This window comes from Rhipicephalus microplus, chromosome 5 (genome assembly GCF_043290135.1).
Source record: "Rhipicephalus microplus isolate Deutch F79 chromosome 5, USDA_Rmic, whole genome shotgun sequence".
In the NCBI taxonomy this organism is placed as follows: Eukaryota; Metazoa; Arthropoda; class Arachnida; order Ixodida; family Ixodidae; genus Rhipicephalus; species Rhipicephalus microplus.
Genome location: NC_134704.1, coordinates 199,539,577 through 199,559,980, shown reverse-complemented (window position 1 = coordinate 199,559,980; position 20,404 = coordinate 199,539,577). Strand labels below are relative to the sequence as shown.

Genomic DNA, 20,404 nt, shown 5'->3' with positions numbered 1-20,404 from the left:
AGTGGTGCAGGTAGAACCGGCGTTGACATGGTCGCCGTGATCGACGTCAACGTCTTGGTTTTCTGAGCCTTGTCCAGTAAAAGCCCGTACTCCGGTGGCAGACCTTGTTGCCTGCGGCTAACTCGCTGCTCGTTGTTGGCGTCGGTGTCTTCACGACGTGGGCTTTGTTCACAGCTTGACGGAGGCATCCGGTACATGGAAGAAACAGCACATCAAAGTTTTCCGAGCCCACGGCTAGGGCGTCTCTAATAATTATGTGGTGGTTACGGGACGACATATTGTCACGGGGTCGTGACGTGGCCGAAGACAGGAGACTTCGTGTTGGGATTTAACTGTTTATTTGGGCGAACTTGTGCCCGGTAAATGGAAAGTCCAATTACAGCAGCAGTCTTGCACAGATAGCAGTCTTGGACTGATAGCGGCGAACGGAGCGTCGGCCTTCGATCAACAACTGACAAACGGCGAAGCGCGTCGGCATTTATACTCTTGCCGTTGAATGTTCTAGCGCTATCGCTGGCGGTGGCATAGGTTCCAGAATAATCTGTACTGTTCGCAGAGTGGGCGTGATCTTATCAAAATGATGTACTATAGTCAGGAAGCTTCTCGAAAACTGCAGGCGCGGTTTGCGCTGAGAATCGTGTAGTGTTTTGGGACGATAACAAAACTTGGGAAATGGAACGTGGCAATATCAATCAATCATTTTCTGCAGTTTGTTTGCTTTTCCAAAAGTCCAGCTCTTCAGTAAGTTTAAACAAGCAGTGCCTCCAAGCCACCAAGATTGCGTGACTGAACAAGGGGAGATCCGATACCCCTCTCTGGAGTTATCAGAGTTAACTGATGCCCTGCTAAATCCTTCTGAATTAATGAGCATTTGATATCATTATGGCAGTATTGCCGAGACCATGCCACGAGTCTGAGTCAACCTAATTCCGGAGTTAACAAGATCCAAATAAACGAGGTTTTACTGTAGACGAAGTAAGGCTAACTCTTTTAAATCCAACGTCTCATAACTCCTCAAAATGCTGTTGTAAGGAATACAGCTGCTGTAGGGAGCTAAGTGCATTTTGTGAGGGGAAGTAAGCAGGCAGTTTGCTGATGCTTGTCGAAATAGCGACCACCCCCACATGATTGGGTATCCCTGTTCTACGATACGCTCCCTTCATGCTCTTTTGCCTGAGGAGGTTTCCTATTTTCTTCATAGTAGACCTCGCATGCGCACTGAACATCTCTGCTTCAATCGCATTCATTCCCATCCCTTGCGTGTGCTTGCTCGTAAAACATATGATGCACGGGGCGATGCTATCAAATATGGCTAATCGCAGTGGAGGCGAAAAACCCAAGAGTGTCCATATATTTGCTGGCGCAATAAAAGGGGACATTTCAGTTTCAAGCCTTCTCATTGTACAGGTCGGCTGTTCTGTTTTGTCTATGCGAACAATAACATATATATATACACACACACACACACACACACACACACACACACACACACACACACACACACACACACACACACACACACATGCACGCACGCACGCACGCACACGCACACAGGCAGTGAAGAAGACACGTACGAAGTGACTATTGGCGTTTCGGCCGCGGGTCCCGCCTTCATCGGAATGCAGTTTATGGCATAAGTGCTGTTTATATACATGTGCATATCAATAAGATAAAAATATGAAGCCGGCATGAAAGGCGATATATGGGCATATATAAATGCAAGTCACACAATTTGAAAATGAACGCCAGGCTGAGTATAATGCTTCGCTGTCACCATATGCTGGCAATATAAGTGGCTACATAGCAGGTTTTGTGTGTTCGCTGCTGTGGTGGCAGGTCCCCTGTGCAACGTGCTACTGCTGTACCATCAAACGCATAACATCTCATATATCGGCAGATACTCTCCTCACAAGCGCAGGTGCCACTATGTATGGGCTCATTACACGCTACCCTGTTTGGAAAACCCAGTGGTGCTGTCTCAGTGCCATGCACTATTATTTGACCACTGCGGTGAAAGATGCATTGAGGCTGGCGCACTGCACAACAGCTGCGATGCTGATGCACAACACACCAGTCTTGGGCCAAAATATGAGGTTTAAATTGCTCTGGAAAATTCTGGTCATGGCCAGATTGTAATTCTGATTAAAACACAACCACTGCGACCGAAAAAAAAGTTCAGAAGATAAAAACAAAAATAAGCTGCGAGTGAGCGAGGCTAGAACTCACCTCGTTGACACACACTAAAAATGAAGTGTAGCTAGCAGTATCGTATCAGCTTCAAAGACAGTGTAATGTTTTTACTTTCCTGTGTATTCATTACCTTGTTAACAAATGCAGATTTATGTCTTTTACTGCTCGTGACAACCTAACAGAGAATAGTTGATGGGTTTGCGATGTGAGCTGCATTGAACTTGCAAGCAGTTTCATGCGCACATACTCTAATGTATGCTAGTGCGTGGATTTCAGCTGACAGTTTGCCTCTACTGCAAGTTGGTCATTGTTTTGAAAATGAAGCTATTCCATATTTGTCTGTTTTTAACTACAGCTTGTTTATTTATACACCATGTAAACAGGAATGAACACATCTTATACAAACAGTGCTCTCAATTTGTATTGGCCAATTATCTTTCCCTTTGTCAGTTTAGAGAAATGCGACGTACATTTACAGACACCTGCCCACTGTCAAAAGTGAGAACGGGCCTCAAAAGAGGGCATGGTTGCAATATTTCCCTGAGCACTTCCCAGCTGTGTCTAATTTCCGCTGAATGTGCTTTTTCAACGAGTTGATGTTTTACCCTGAAAATCTGCTCAAGGTGCGTACAGGTCGTTGAAAACCTTTTGAATTCAAAAATGTTTTTTTCAAAGCCCTTTAAAGTTCGGGTATTTTTCCCCGTCCTTGAAAATCCTTGATTTTCCTGAGCACTAATAATCAACATTACGGCCTCCTTTATGTGGTTGATTGGCATACTTGCCAAGTCTCTCAGATTTCGATCACTTATTAGTAGGTTTGTACAGTTCTCAGGAAAATCTCCCAGAAATTGAAATTTATGTGCATGATCTGGCTTCATTGACAACAATACAGCCCAATCCTGTTTTTTCGCTAACCCATAGCATTTTATTTTAAACGAATTTAGGAAGCATTCATTAAATTGTCTGTTTAGCCGAAATTCAGATGTTCCGACCTCTTTTCCTCTTCGCAGTGGGTCGTATGAACTTTAGTGCCGGAACCATGGCATGAAGGCTAAGAGCAGCGTGCTCGAAGCTCCGGAACCACACGAGCGGCCAGTGCACACACTGTCAGAACTGCGGTTGTCATTTGCCACAGCTGCTGTGGATGAAACTCCGGTCGCTCTTGACACAATGTGGCAACCACGTAACTTACAGAACTCCAAAAGTGCATGCAAGTTCATTGCTCGACCAGTTAAAGCGATGTTGTCCATAAATGCTGCAGATAAAATCGGGGCAGGTGTGATCATACATAGCGAAAAACGACATGGTTAAGCCCGTAAACCACCCAGAGGTCGAAATTCAGTTATTGTTCGGAAATTGTGCGCGAGTGTATGACGAACACGGAGCCGTGAGATGTTTTTGAAGCGGTGCAGTGATAGCGGAGTTAGACGCGTTTGATGATCAAAACCATGGCAACCGCACCTTTTGCTCTTCCCTGCGCTCCCCTCCGCTGGTATCCTTTCCCACGCCGCTTTGCCCTCTAGCCGAGCGCCCCTCCTAATTCGTCAGTTGCGTGTTTGTTGGCGAACCGTGGTTGCCATAATCGTGCCGGTATGGATCCTGCGTTGCGCACATGCTTTCAAAGGATTGCAAACGCGATGGACCCAAACGGGGACATGCCGTGCCCTTCACGTGTTACACGCACACAGGCAACACAACAAACAACAAGCAGCGCGGACAGTTGCTTGCAGACTGACCTGAAGTTGTAAGCTTTTGCTCAACAGCATATTTGGCTCGGGGTGCCAGAGATGTGGCATGGCGGGTCAGGCGAAGGCCCGAAAGGCCCGGAAAGGAGGAGGGATTGTTTTTTGGAATTTGTGGTGCGCTAGAAGCTCCGAGCGCTGCCATGTGCAGAATCGTTGATTGCGACGGCATTCTGCACACGATGCGTGTTTACTTGAAATGCTTGAAAGAATATTGGAGGTGGTTTACGGGCCCTTTAAAAGCACGTGCGCATGCATTGAAAACGAAAGTACCGTTTTCTGCAATCGCCGCATGCGATACCACGGTTGCGGCAACGTACGCGATCACTAGCTGAAGGAATGCAGCTAACGCAGTGGTAGAGGTGATAAAGATGTGAAAAACGGTAAATGCGTTCTGGCGTTCCTGTCCATAAAATATACAGTACAGTCAACTAATTAATTTTAACTCTAAAGTATCTCTGAATTTTGTTTGAATTATCAAGAAGTTTAAATTGATCGGAAGTTCACAGAAATAGTAATCTGGGCTAGGTGACACCACACATTATGATTAGGCATTGATTTTATCACATTTAAGAATTTTTTAAGTGTTCTTAAATTATAACTGCACTTAGAAGTGTCCTTGTCTCTTTGTCGTCATTTTGTTCTCGCACTAAAGCTATCGTCTAACTGCACCCAATGAACAAAAAAGAAGAGGTGTAAGGTCCACAAGTTTATTGACCATTTACTGCTGATCAGGCCTCTCGAAGAAATCGTGAATTGCCAGCTGGGCTTATTTGCTATGTGTCTTCAGCACAAACCTCTCTATACCATTTGAGAAGCATCACGGTTTACCATGCGTGTGCTTCATTTAAAACATTTGTTTACTAGCAAAGCCTGTCTCCTCAGAGGCCTAAGGCGCTTATTGGTCATTTTTAGACTGTTAGAATTATATAAGCACGCAAATTTTCAAATAGTAGTGGGAAAGCAGCAGATATTTTCGGGTATGGAACCGCAAAAAGTATGAATTAATCGAATGATAAGTTTGAGTTAAGAGGCTTTTGAATACATTGAAGCTATAGAAGACAAACCAAAAAATTGAATTTTGTTTTAATCAACCGAAAGTATGAATTATCAGAGTTTAAATTATCACGAGTCTACTGTATAACCTCGTTACAATGGATATGCTTACAACAGACATACGGTTACTATATGCTAATTTGCGGCTTTAAGCCAACCTCCCCATTTGTCTCATTTATTGAGCTTCGTTTACTGTGGATTATAGTACAATGGACATTCGGATATAATTAGCTCAAATGTGAAGCCAGCAAGATGGTCAGGACACCTTTACAGTAGACTTTTGTACCCAGACATCCCAAATTCAATAACTTCTGACTTCAAACATCGTGTGCCATACTTTCGGGACAGCAATAGGGCCGCGGATATCGATGTACTGATTTAAGAACGAAGGCCACATATCTCCTGTCTGTTAATGCGGAGTTATTCCTAGCTAGAGCGACAAAAAATCGGCGCGCAGCATGCTTGACTTCACATGTAGGGTCGCTGTTGCATGAAATTGTTGGCAGCTGCCACTGCTGTTTTGAGCGGTTGTTGCGTGGCGAGCATGGCTAGGGTCCACTACCGATGCGCGAGATTCGCGGTTCCAAAGAGCCAGCGGCCAATGTGATTTGTTGTTTGCAACAAAACACATTACGGCTTTATTGCTTTCGCATATCTGTTAGCGCGACGGTCTCGCCCGCCAAGTTCGGGGCAGAGCTAGGCCTAGCTACGACTTCAAGCAAAAAGGCGCGGCTGCAATGTGCATGGCCGCAGTGCCCGGGTTTCAAAGTACGACATGCTCGATGTACAAATATGTCTCGCAGTGGTTTTCATCGCAAGTTCGGAAGCGCTAGTAAGCAGAACCTTCTCGCCAACGACTCAACGCTAAAACAATTTGTTCGAGACGGGTGCGTGCGATGTTAGCGATGAGTACGGCGTGCAATCGCAATCTGAAGACTGAACTTCTGCTTGCAGCTGTACTGACCACCCGTGAACACGGAACGAGCCGGAAAATGTCACTAAGTGGTGCTATTTTAGATAGCCGCGACCTCGCGACGCACAAGAAGCAGACAACGCTATCCCAAAGGCGTATCCGGAATGAGCATCAGACTAGAGAGGCAGTTGTACTGGAGCAATATGGCAGAAGCAGCCAATCTTAATCCTCAAAATGAATTTCAAACGTCTGCTTTTTGAACATGGAATTCTCTTTACAAAATGCTGTACAGAAGCCTAAAATGGTGGTGGGCAGTTGTGCCATCACGAAGCTTTATTTTTGAAAATCGCCGTTATTTTTTTGTGACTTGAACAATGATTTTCACTACTTCGGTAGCCGTAGAAACCTGTTCACAGCACGTCCATGTAGTTTTTTATTGACCATATTCTGGAATCTGATAGAAAAAAGGGGACAGACACTGGAGATGATTTTTAAAAAATCAACTTTTTTTTATGCCCCACTGAGAACATATTTGACATGACTTGTGATTTTCTCCAGTTATAACAGACCCATTCAGTGTTTCTATAAAAGTCTGTTATAACTGTACTTCAATTTTTACATACTCTTTTTTTACGACAGATCAAAATCCTCTTAACTATGACGGTCTGTTGTAATGTGGTTATACTGTAGTAATGCTGTTCTTGTTGATCTGGGTACTTTGGCATGAAGTTTTCAGTCGACCTTATACTAAGCCTCGACCCCCGCTTTCCCAACAGCTGGATGCGCTATCCCGTCCGTTCACATGTGCCCCAGGTAGATATATGCGAGTTCTCTTGACAGAAATAGATTTTGCTAGTTGTTTTGATGACGCAAAATTTTGAGAGATACAAGTATGTTCACTCCCCTTTGAGACTCGCACTTTTTACTGTACATGGGAAAGCCTACATTCGGGTGTTCAGCCATCCAAGCTGGTATGAGACTGCAATGCATATGTTTACTGGCTCCCTCCCCCCATTTTTTGCGATGTTTATTTTTTTTTGGTGCAAAAAAGAAAGGGGGCCAAATAAATCAGCATGACACCTGCTGTGTCCATTCAATTGGGGAAATCTCCGAGATTCAGAATCCTTAAACTTGGCAGGTATGGATCGGCATCAACCTGACAAACTCCCCATTTCCGAAACAGTAATTTGGTGCGAGTTCAATTATGGTTTCATTTTTCAAAACTGCATGGGGAGTACTTTTACTGCATCAAACCACGAATAAACGAGGTGACAGACTCGTAATGCTTTTCGATGCTAGATCCTCAAGGGGGGACAATGTACTTGAGACGAAGTGTCAGATATTTTCATGCGTTTATAAAGGAAATTCACAGTGTGATTGAGTTTTCGATGCTGATTTCAAAAATGCAATTGCTATTTCCTTAAGCCAATTAGTTTTCGAGATATTCTAAAATTAATTACCTATTGTTTGCCGGTGTTGTGGGGAATTCTCAAGGCACTGACTAGTGGGACCATATCTCTCGGAGTGCGAAGCGCGAGTGCATGCACGAGCAGTAGACGCTGGACCGCTTGAGCATTTCTGTCCGTACCGGCTGCCTGCCTACTACCTGGCGTCGCTATTAAACTTCCTTGCAAAGTGGTGGATTCGAAGCCGGAAGCTGCCCACTGCATCAGCAATGCCTGATCAGACGACCGAGCAAGGCACCCCCCTGCAGAGCACATCCCAATCTCAACTGGTCATCGTACCTACCACCCTGCGCCAACGGGATCCCCCTTCTTCAGCGGCACCGAGGACCAAGATGTAGAAGACTGGTTGCAGCTGTTTGAAAAGGTGAGCGCCGCCAACAAGTGGGACGACCCCTCGAAATTGAAGTACGTCCCACTTTATCTCAAAGACGTCGCCAGCCTGTGGTTCACAAACCACCGTACTCAATTTACCACTTGGGCCGCTTTCAAGACCACCCTTGCAGCTGTGTTCGATCGCCCCGCAGTGTGCAAGCTGCGTGCTGAACAGCGCCTACGCGGACGAGCGCAAAGGCAGGGCGAAAACTTCACTAGCTACATTGAAGATGTTATCGATTTATGCCGGCGCTTTAACCCTGAGATGACCGAACAAGACAAGATCAGGCATATCTTGAAAGGAATAGACGATGATGCCTTTCAAATGTTGCTGGCAAAGGGCCCAAGTACCGTATCCCAACTTGTGACCTTGTGCCAGAACTTGGAAGAGATTCGCAAGCAACATGCATTAGTTCGGAGGTCAACGACAGCAGACGACTCTCTCGCTTCCCTGGCCGTCGGTGGTGACAGCACCCTGCTGGAGCAGATAAAAGTATATGTACGTGAAGAGGTCGCGCGACAGCTTTCATGTCTCTCGTATCTGCCGACCACCGAAGCACCAACGAACCGTCTAACGCCGAGAATCGGACAGGCTATTCAGGAGCAGGTCTCCGAGGCGTTGCCATTACCTACGCCTGCCTCTCCATCAACACCTGTTGCCGCTCCACTGACTTATGCGGCCGTCGCGGCAATGCCTCCGCCTCGTCTGCCATTATATACGCCACAATCTGTGCGACCTTCCACCGCGCCGTTTCCACCTACACAGCAGCACGCTGGAAATCCTTGGCGCACTGTTGACAACCGGCCGATATGTTACTTTTGCGGGATTCCAGGTCACGTTGCGCCTCTATGTCGTCGGCGCTTCGCAGCTAATACACCAAGATACCCTGACTACTCGTTTCGGCCTCCATATCACGCGCCGAACGTGCCACCTGAAGTTCACGAACGCGATGCGCAAGCTGCTCCCGGCACCCAAACCTCCGCTTCTCGACGTTCTACTTCCCGCTCGCCTTCCCCTTCACCAAGTCGTCGTTCCATGTCACCATGCGTTGACGACCCACCTCCATTGAGACGGAAAACTAACTGCCGCAGCTCCGGAGGCACAAGCTGCGTGATCGTCTAATCGTTTAAGTCCTCGACTGTCTCCCGCCAATCTTATCGATGTAATCTTCGAAGGTGTACGAACACTTGCACTCATCGATACCGGTGCCGCGATATCTGTGATTAGTCAGACTCTGCCGCTCTCTTCGTAAAGTGACGATGCTTTCTCCCGTAGTTTCTCTTAGCACTGCGAGCGCCCAACAAATTGAGCCCGTCGCGGCATGTACGGCAAAAGTGGCTATTTGAGACGTGTTGTTCATCATTGAATTTTACGTGTTGGCTTCCTGTTCCCACGATGTCATCTTAGGATGGGATTTCCTATCACGTCATCACGCCGTCGTGGACTGCGCTCTGGTCGAAGTGGAGCTGTTACCGTTTCGTGATGCGCGTTCTGTTGATGCGGCCGTATCTAGTGTGGCTAACCTTGTTGTCGCGACGGACATGGACCTTCCTCCTTTCACCGCCCAGTTTGTCCCTGCTTGCTGCACTTCACTCTCTGACGCTACCGTCCTATTCACGTCATCGGACATCTTAGGTAGCCGCCACCACACATCGCTGCCATTCGCTGTTCTTGCGCTTTGTCAAGACACTACCGCCATATTTATTCCCAATCCGAACTCGTGCCCTTTCAGTTTGCGCCGCAACGAGACGCTCGGCCACATTCAGCTTATCGATGAAGGTACTATCGTGCCTGCCGATTTCTTTGACACCAAGCCGAATATGGAGCTGAACGCGTTGGTTCCTCACTTTGCCTCGAACAGTGTGTCGTCCGATGCATTTCATCGTTCTATTGACTGCCATCTAGCCCCGGCTCAACGAGAGCAGCTTGTTACCCTGTTGCACGAATTCAGGCGTTCGTTCGACTTTCCGCAAGCGGTTCTAGGAAGAACGAACGCCATTGCGCACATAATTGACACAAGAAAGAGTACTCCTTTGCGCCAGCGCCCCTATCGTGTGTCTCCGGCGGAGCGTCGCGTAATTGCAGAACAAGTAGACGACATGCTACAGCGTGGAGTCATCAAGCCTTCTTGTAGTCCTTGGTCTTCACCAGTTGTACTCGTCAAAAAAAAAAAAAAAAAAAAAAAAGGATGGTTCGATCCCGTTCTGCGTAGACTACAGGCGCCTAAACAACATTACGAAGAACGATGTTTACCCTCTTCCCCGCATACACAACGCTCTCGATTGTCTCCATGGTGCAGAATTCTTTTCCTCGCTTGACCTTCGCTCAGGTTATTGGCAGGTCCCAATGGCTGAGTCTGATCGTCCAAAAACGGCGTTCGTCACACCAGATGGTCTCTATGAATTGGCCGTAATGCCATTCGGACTCTGCCATGCACTTGCCACATTCGAGCGAATGATGGAAAGCATTTTACGCGGTCTCAAATGGAACATATGCTTGTGCTATCTTGATGACGTTGTGGTCTTTTCACCCGATTTCACTTCGCATCTCACTCGTCGGCGTAAAATTCTACAGTACATTACATATGCGAGGCTTCAGCTAATCAACTCGCCATACTTGGTCATGTCGTCTCGAAAGCCGGCATCCTTCCCGACCCTGACAAGCTTCGTGCTGTTGCCGAATTTCCTAAGCCGACTACAGTTAAAGAACTACGGAGCTTTGTGGGCCTGTGCTCCTATTTTCATCGGTTTGCCCGGAACTTTGCTTCCATCATCGCTCCGCTCACCAAACTCCTTGCTGACCCTGCAGATCTTTCGAATTGGACAGAAGCCTGTGACGAATCCTTCACAACACTGCGCCAACTCCTTACCTCACCACCCTAACTGCGTCATTACGACCCTACTGCACCGACCGAAGTACACACGGATGCAAGTGGCATCGGCCTTGGTGCAGTACTCGCGCAACGCAAACCAGGTTTTACGGAGTATGTGGTCGCCTATGCCAGCCGCGCCCTCACTAAGGCAGAAGCCAACTATTCTGTTACGGAAAAAGAGTGCCTGGCGATCGTGTGGGCGTTAAACAAGTTTCGCCCCTATTTGTACGGCCAAACTTTTGACGTGGTAACAGACCATCACGCACTCTGTTGGTTGGCTTCACTGAAAGATCCTTCTGGTCGCCTCCGACGTTAGGCACTACGCCTCCAGGAATTCGACATACACGTCGTTTACCGATCGGGGCGAAAGCACTCTGATGCAGATGCGCTTTCACGATCACCCGTGAAATCTGATGATACGGAAATACTACGGACGTCTCACTACCGTGCTCTGTAGGTGGTAATCGATGGGTGATTGTGGCTGCCGACCATCTGACAAGGTAAGCCGAAACGGCAGCGCTACCTTCGGCTGGTGCCTGTGACGTTGCAACCTTCATATTGCATCGGTTCGTTCTTCGTCATGGAGCACCGCGGGAGCTCCTGAGTGACAGGGGCCGCGTATTTTTGTCCGAAGTTCTGCAGCAGCTCTTACATTCATGGCGTACGGTACACCACACATCAACAGCCTACCATCCTCAGACGAACGGCCTAACGAAACGTTTCAATAGAACCCTCGGAGACATGCTCGCTATGTATATTGATTCCGACCATTCCAATTGGGACGTTGTCCTCCCTTTCGTGACGTATGGCTACAATACGGCGATTCAATCAACTACGGGCTTTTTTCCATTTTTTCTTTTATATGGTCGTGACATATGCAGCACACTGGACACAATTCTGCCATACCATCCTGATGCCTCCGAGTTCAGCCTAGTTTCTGAAATGGCCGAACATGCCGAAGAGTGTCGTAAGCTTGCACGGTCCTTCACAGCCGATAATCAAGCCCTCCAAAAAGATCGCCACGACCGTGATCTTGTTAAGGACACTTTCCCGGTCTGTTCTCTCGTGTGGCTCCGACTGCCTTTCCACTCTCCTGGACTGACTCCCAAGTTTGCACCGAAGTATACGGGCCCTTACCGCGTCATACAGCACCCTTCTTCTGTCACCTATGTGATTGAACCGCTCAAGCCATCCACAGACAAGTGCCGCCTTGGTCGTGAGACGGTCCACGTCAGTCGCCTCAAACCCTGCTACAACCCTCCTGTTCTCTCGTCGCCTTGAGTCGCCAGGATGGCTCGTCTTCGTCGCCGGGGTATTGTAGTGGGGAATTCGCAAGGCACTGACTAGTGGGACCATCTCTCTCGGAGTGCGAAGTGGCAGTGTGTGCACGAGCTGTAGGCGCTGGACCGCTCGAGCATTTCTGTCCGTACCGGCTGCCTGCCTACTACCTGACGTCGCTATTAAACTCCCTTGCAGCCGGTATAATGAGGCAGGAAATTTGTATTGCAGAGCGACTATTGGCACATGCCTGTATACTAATGAACATAAGCTACACAACTGTAGGAGGGCTTTTTTATTTGATAATTTTAGCAAGGTTTGTCGCATCTTGCACTTCAGTGCTGCAGACACGCCCACTTTATGCTCCAATTTCTGGCAAAAATTAAATTTTTTGAAGGTCCTAATCAAAAATTCACACCCACCATTGTGTAAACTAAAGATACAGCTACATGTCACAATAAAGACGACAGTCCTAGCTGCTCTCTAGGCAGAGATATCTTTTAGGCAAGTTTGCAACTGCAGCAAAATTTGAATCCTGAGAAGTCATGCAAAAACACAAGCCCATTTTGGGCAGACAGTAGCATCGGAAAGCTGTTTATTTACAATGATTTGCAAATTCGGCTTTCTCAGTAGGCACCAGGCATTTAGTCCTTCTGTTTTGCATCACCTAAATGCCGTTTTTTCAATTCCCGCTGCATGTTTTCCGCACAGTCACAGTTGCGAGCTGATGCGGTCACCTTGGGCTCGTCTGCCGACTAAGCCGCTTACCAGTTCGGTGACGCCTATGTGTGACGAATGTGCATGCGTAATCTGCGATCCGCCCTATAATAAAGCGGTTTTCCGGCTTGTCCAGATCGGGTCGTTGATGTCACAGACCGAACTCGAACACTCGCTCATCAGTTTCAAGGCTCTAAGAGAAGCGAGGTGTTAGTTTTCTTTTCACATAAGATTGTCACACTTTCGAGTGGAGGCCGTGGCGCAATATGTTCATCATTGCGGACGTGTCGTTACAAGCACTCAACCTGTTGCCAGTAGCCTTCATTTGCGCGGGCGCCGAGCTCGTTCACCGTAAATAGATTGAATTTTTGCTGTTTGCCGACGCGCGGCGTACTCCGCTCTGGCGACCCGTCATGCAGTTCACGTCAGACGGGGGGAACCCGTGGCATCGGCGCGTTTAGAGATAATACTGCGCTTACGTTCCATTGTTGCAAAGATTGCAATCTCTCGTAGCTTCACTTCTGCTTTTTTACTTGCCGTCCTGTAACTGTTGAAGCTCCAAAACATGGCCGCTTTCAGCGACGTTGTCGACAACCGACGGGCTCGTACGTGAGTTAGGCCTACACCGGTAACTCGGCGACCGCCGTTGAACACAGCAAGTTTGCTATCCTCTCTGTCCTTAGTGATATCGGGGTCTTTCTGAAGTTCACAGGGAACGAACGATCGCCACACCCGCTTCACAAATTAGTGCGGCGAGGAACTTCTTTACTGCGGCAGGCAGTCAACAGCACCATGATAAAATGAGCGTCATCAATTTATACGTCCCGGGCGGCTCCGGATGGTCCCGGACGCCGGCGCTGCATTCGTTTTTCTCGGGGGCCAACTGGAAGCTCCGCCCACTGGTCTGGGATCACTGGGACGCATGTTCGTTTTTTGCCTGCCTGGTGGCCTGCGGGCGGATTGGGATTGCCCGAACAATTTCTTTCAGGCACCTGGCAGACGACAGCGCGGTGCGCATGCTGTGCGGCCATCTTAAGTTAGAGACAGGAAATTTTCTATGCGCTACTCTCTCTTTGCTTTTCTGTCCGCTTCTTGCATGTTTCTGGATTTCGCATTGTTAGCACACCCAGTTCTTGTCTTCAGTGTTCTGAGCCACGTCGAGCATGTGCGTATTCCCGAAGGTCGGGCAAACACGCGTTATGCTCGCTAGGAGAAACAGCGGGGGAACGACCGTGCTGGTCTACTATGTGCACGCGCTCCAGTAGTTCACTTACAGTAAGTTGCATCACAACAAAAATAGGTATAGTTCACTACCTAACTGCTGTTCAGGTTGCAAATGAGTCAGCGTTGTGGCCTGTGTTTCAACTATGGAGGGAGCAGACGGCAAAGCCAGGCGTAGCAGACGCCACAGCGGATGCAGTCAGCATCAAGCGCGCAGGTGGCCCGAGGCCGCTCGGGCTGGCTCGGGACTTTTAGATCACGTGCATGTGACGTAGCCACCTGTGAGCCGAGGCGTCCGCGGGCCGTCCGCGAGTGATCCGGGACTTGGTAAATCGATGAAGCTCAATGGCACACGTCCGTGCACGTCACGATGAAAAAGCAGACGCCGAAAGCGCCACTCTGCCAATTGGGTGCCTAGGTTTTGTCAGGTGCCCCATGCAGCCAATGGAATCGCGTGGTGGTGCTTTTTGATGACACGTTTTTGCTGAAAAACCAATGAGCAAGGCGAGCCACTGGTGGCGGGAAATTGAAGATGAAGAACAACCCTTCCAAACGAGACCAAGATGACCAGATAGCTCGTGTGTAACGGCAACGGTTCAGCGTGGAAAAAGCGCGACTTCAGCGTCTATTTGTGCTCAGATTCATCTCACAGGGGTGTTATAAATTGATTTTGTGCCAGGAATAATGGCGCGTGAAGCTTGAAACTTCTCAGATAAGTGCGAAAATAGTTGCAGATTCCAAAAATGTCAACTTCAAAAAGTCGGTTTTTTCGCGATTTTCGGCCTTTTAAGACCCGTGTCCCCCCTTAAGCTGTGAAGCTAAGGAAGCTAGAGTGAGTGTAAGTGCACACTAGATTGTTTCTTACAATTGCAATATTCATGTACTATATAATTGCAATAAAAATGAGTCGATTTTCTAGAGCGAAAAAATTTCAACATTGCGTGCCCCTTTTAGTCCTTGAAGAACCTGTGGCAGGTCCTGGAAGGTTCTTGAATATGGATGACATATGCTTCGCTATCATTTGTCACTTATAATAAATCTGTTAATTGATACACATATTGGTTTTCTCTAAATTAATAACCTGCGAATACACCAATTTTCAGCACACAGAAATTCTAACAACTCTTCTTCCCCACACCCTTTTACAGCAGTTGACAGTTCATTCTATTTATCTTTCTCTGCTAATGACTGATGTATGGATATTTTTCTGGGTGACTACATGCTCGTGTGTATGTGTGCAAAGTTATTTCTGCATGTGTACTTTTTTTTAAGAGTGAGTAGTAATGCTCTTCGAAGGTGTTTGTTTTTTCTTTTCGCTTTTCAAACGTTAGCCTAAATACTAATCACTGCAATCATATACATATAGAAAACTATTTCTGTGTGTGTGCGTATGTGTGTGCCCTGTTGCAGCTACCTTCATGGGAGTGGGAACTTTGTCAAGCAGAGTGTGGCTTTTTTCACACCCCCTATATAATTATATTTTGTACTGATGGGAGATAAACATTATTATTTTAATATTACTATTGTCATTATTATTATTATTATCCTTGAATTTTCGCTTTGAAAACCTGTACGAACCCTGTCTGCTCTAGAACTGACTTGCATGCACAGGGGTGCAACAGCTGCGCCAATAGTGCCAATTTCATACAATTGCTGATTGCTTGCGCCAAAACCGTGAAATTTGCTGAATTTACACCACGCTGGGCCAAAATGTACAGCCAGCCTCAAAATTTTCTCATGCGTGCTAATTTTGGCGAGAAATGCTGGCCACGTTAGCCACCTGCCACTTGCGCCACCAGTCAAAGTGCACAGACCCTAACTATATTACCTAGAATATACTTGATGAAGTATTCTAGGCACCCAACCTATGCTCGTGTGACGCGATCGACCAGATCAAGTAACAACGCTTCGCGCCCATCGGTCCACTGACTGCAGCGGATACCTATCGGCAGGGCGACGGAACTTCAGACAAAAATGCGTTACTGTAGCCATGAACGCTCCCCGGAAAATGTGAAATTCCTAGCCTGAAAATGGGGCTATGGCTTGTTAGGAGCTAAAGCTGGAAGCGTATGCTGCGTTTTCTTCGCGCCAACAAGCTCGACGTGCTGCGAACGCCACCGTTGGCAGCGACCACGTTAATTTTCTTAGTAGTGGCACATGAAACTTTTTTTTTTCTTGAAGTTGTGGTGTCTCGGCCATGGTCTTGGCAATGCACATCCGGAACCGGCGCCGTGCCAACGGGTGCGCGCCGTTGTTACATTACCTGGTTGAACGCGCCTTTCAAGGGAGCCGAAGCGGCACCTAACCCCATGGTGAATGAAAATAAAAGTCGAAAGTTTGGCGAGGCAGGTGTGGTAGGGGGGTGTGGTTAGAAAATTTATTGTTTTGCGATTCTAACCCATGCAGAGAATGTTGCTTAAGCCACCTGCGCCACAGTACACCGGCGCCCTGCAGAAAAGTGTATTGAGATTTGGAAGGGGCTGTTAGTACTAGTCACTAGACACTTACATCTTGCTCAGTTACTCATGCATTTGTACGCGCATAATTCTGAGTACCAGTATGATCACTGATATCAAAAAAAACCTACTGGCAATCATTCAAAGCAGTGTATCACATTTTTACTTCAAAAAAAAAAAAAAGAACTAAATTGTTTGCCAGTTTTTTTTTGCACCACCCTACTCCTTGGTTTTACGAATCTCCCAAATTTTGATGTCGCGAGCTTGGCAGATTCATATTAAATTTGCAGAGTCTGTCCAAATGATTAGAGAGGTGCAGCGAATGCTAATATGGATTTTATCATTGTTTGCTCTGTAGGGTGGTTCAAAATACCACTTTCAACATTGAAGTAGCAGTGCTTATGTTGATTAATATGTGGAGTTCAACGTCCCAAAATCACCATATGATTATGAGAGACGCGTAGTGGAAGGCTCCGGTGATTTCGACCACCTGAGGTTCTTTAACGTGCACCCAAATTTGAGCACACGGGCCTACAGCATTTTCGCCTCCATTGCAGTGCTCATGTTCACACTGTACGATTTAGGCGATGTTGAATGGTCTATACATATACTTTTCCTAAATGATAGCCTTCTTTTTTTAAACTGCTTCAAACTTGCTATTTTGTGATTAAAAATGCAGGTTTTTCCTCTGTAACCAGCTCGAAATTAAAATTTTACTCTTCTGAAAGTAACATTGTCCTGCTCCAAAATTCGCTCCAAATTGTATTTCGGCTGTTGCACCCCTGATTGCACTCACACACCTTTTGATGCTGCATGGGCTGCTCGGAAGGCTGAAGCATGCTTCCACCGTCGGAGTTCTTGTAAATGTCGGTGAATGTGTGGCAAGTTGTTTTTTACTAGTTTAACAGTACTGTGCCTTAATTTAAAGCCTTGTCGGTTTGCACTAACAAAGCCTTTTTAGAGCAAATTGGGCGACACAATGTGCTGTTGTAGAAATGATGTGTAGCCTTGACAAGTGGTGTGTGTGTGTGTGTGTGTGTGCAGTGGTGAAGGCAGCCACCAATCGAGCAACGGGGACGACCGGACGGTGGTAGCTCTTGCCCGTGCAGTCACCATCCACCCGGAGACCCTCAAGGTCATGTACTTCGCCTAAGCTGGCCCCTTCCTTGTGGGCGGTTGACTTGCCCCGGCCGCCCAGTGCTCGGGCCGGCGCGACTCCCACTGCGTCCCGGCTCGGGGAAGGGGCACCACCGGCTGACTACGCTCAGCTACTGCAGGTGCAGCCATGGACCACCACTTGTGGTTGCCTGCTGAGATGAACCTTTCTTGTTTTAAGTCTTTCGAGTGGCTACAAGCATTTTTGGGGCCTTTGGAGCAACGCAGAAAGGGTCCCTTCATTGTTGCTGCGAAACACCCTTTGTATCCACTCTTCGCTTATGCACATTGTGATCATTCCATTTTCTCTCACAATCAGCATAGATCATCTGTCAAGCGCCAGTCTAACTTATCAGCCTCTTTGTCTCACCATTTAACGTCTTCAAAGCTGTCAGTCCTCTGTATCTGTGGCAATGTTGGTGGAGCTCTGTCAGTGCAGCCTCCGCTGGCAGTGAAACGAGGTACTTGTCGTGGCCACATCTTCGTATGTATCCCGACGCCCTAAAGCACCCAAAAAGTTCAGCGGTGGTCGCTTATGTTGTTCTGCTCTCAGCCTGCCATTTTTTTTTGTCTTTTATATGTCTTATTCTTCAGTGACCAGGGCAAGTATTTGAAGATGGTCACACTGTCCACCCAAAATGTGTTCCAAAGGGGTACATTAACATAGGGGGCATCCCCTAGTTGCTTAGGCACGCTGACTGTGGTTTATTTAAGGTAACGAGAACTGCTGTAGCTGCACCCACATTTAGCTGAGAAGACTCGTTTGCAGTTACCGTCGGGCCATGGTGATTGGGGGCTCAGAAACTTGTTGCATTGCCTGTTGTTAGCGCAAGCCGCAGGTATCGCTCTCCCAGCCAGTCTATGCTTCTTGGGCTGCTTGCCGCTGCTTACCGAGCTGCTTTGCACACAGTGCACGCACCGCTAAGGCACGAGAGAAGACAGGAAAAACTCGACAGTTCTTGAAGAGCTGTCTGTGATTTCTAAGCAATATTGCAACGAAAGGTGTGGTCTTTGTACACTCGAACCTCATTACGAGGAAGATCACAATTGCAAATTAGTTTTTTTTAATGCCTTAGTCAACTCATACAAGTCCTCCGCAATCTGGCTCATGTGAAAATCACCCCTGCCTCCCCAAACAAACGGACAAAAAAAAATATTATTGCAAGCTTAAAAATCACTACAGATAACTCACCTGCAAAAAAAAAAAAAAGGAGTTGGTGCCATTCTTTTAAATGTAGTAAATTATCTTTCAAAATTTAATGTTACTTTTATGCTACCTTTAAAATTTTGAGCCTCACAAGAACAAAATATTTTGTTCAATACAGCCGATATTGCAATGGCTCTGGCATATTTGGTTTGATTACGAAGAGAACAAATGGCACGGAAGTTAACTGACCAAAGTTGGTATTAATTTTGCGGTGAGTAATAATTTGAAGTGTCAGTGTTAGTCATAATAAAGCGTCTCGATATGAGCCTCCGTAGCCTTAGCTTCAAAGTCGGGATAATAAGTTCAGTTGGAATCACCCGTGCCATGTTAAGCCATGCGTGGCTGGCAAATGGCCAGAGCAACGCTAGCAATGCTTTCAGCCAGTCTGGAGGCGTGTAAAAGAACTTGTTAGGCTAGTTTATACAAAATTTCAAAAAATTAAATCGAGCGTGAACACACGACACAATCACACACACCTACTCATCAAACACGCACGAGCGCTGTGCGTGTTTGGTGCGTGTTTGATGCTGGGGTGTGTGGGTGTGATAGTGATTGTGTCGTGTGTTTGCGCTCGATTTATTGTTTTAGAGGCAAGTGCTCGCTCCTTCTTTGACATTTTTCTGTCTGCAGCTTTTGAGTGGTCTAGTAAACAATTTTTTTACTGCTACACCAAATGCTTCATGTTACAATGTATAGTATCGATTTGTTGCGAAAGGATTGTGCTTTATAATGGCATCATTTGCAAGCAAACATTTAACAGTTTTCGAAGAAAAATACTTCAAAAATTTGCAACAAAAACAAGAAACTTCCGTGAAAACATCGATGCTGCTTTGCAGCTACACAACCTAAGAAAATTTCCAGATATAAATTTTAAAGAAAGCTGTATACAGCATCACTGCAAATATGAATGTTCTATCCGTAAAACTTAATTTGATACAAAAAAAAAATAATGTTAGCCAGTGCACCAAGCAGTTGCAGGGTGTGGTGAAGTACAAGTTTGTGGAGCATGTTTCACAGGAAACGTTCATACTATGTTCAAGTTTTCGTTTTTGGAAGCATGAAGTTCCTGTATCTTTGTAGCTTCTGGGGCTTGCGCTACACTTCCTCAGGGGCACTTGTAGCGGGAGCAACCGCAGGATCCTTGGGGCCTGTATGTTGTGGCTCAAGTCTTAGGAGCTGCTCCATTAGTTCTTGCCTGAACGTGAACTGATCAAAGCGCGCTTCTTGACAATGTCGGCTCTTTGGAATGCTGCAGACGATGCTCATCATAAAGCTGTTTACAACAGCAATATCTGTACAGTGGAAAAACTGCATTTTCCACCAGCACACACACTTCATCAGAACTTTGTAGGTCCTAATTAGCTTGTCTGATTTGTCGAAGCCTGACATGCTCACATTTTACTTGTCAATCAGCATTGGCTTTTTCACAGGTACTTCTTGCCACTTATTGTTCACTTTCCTTCTGCACTCACTAATTCGTTGGCTGTGTGTACATCATGGGAACCATTGTAAATATAGAACATGCTGATCCCGTAGCCACAGAACATCTCCAGATTTTTTTCCCCATTGAGTGTCCTTCAGATTGGTTAAAAAGCCGTGACGATTCTTGCACGTTGTGCCACTAGCAAGCGTCTTGCACTCCAGCAAATGCAAAAACAAGGATGTCAGCGTGTAAAGGTTGTCCAAATAAATTATGTAGCCTTGATCCTGGTAGTTCAATACGAGCCCATGTGCGCTTGGTGCTTCCCCGTGTATTAT

The 20,404-nt window shown here is 46.8% G+C and overlaps 1 protein-coding gene across 1 annotated transcript in view; it reads left to right on the top strand.

Moving 5' to 3' along the window:
• Window positions 1–17,729, top strand: part of AGO1 (protein argonaute-1) — a 184,763-nt gene extending 167,034 nt beyond the window's left edge. The window contains exon 10 of the mRNA XM_037424376.2: window positions 17,329–17,729. Within this exon, the coding sequence (XP_037280273.1) occupies window positions 17,329–17,437 (109 nt within the window). The 3' untranslated portion in view covers window positions 17,438–17,729. The remainder of the gene's footprint in view (window positions 1–17,328) is intronic.
• Window positions 17,730–20,404: the final 2,675 nt, after the last annotated feature.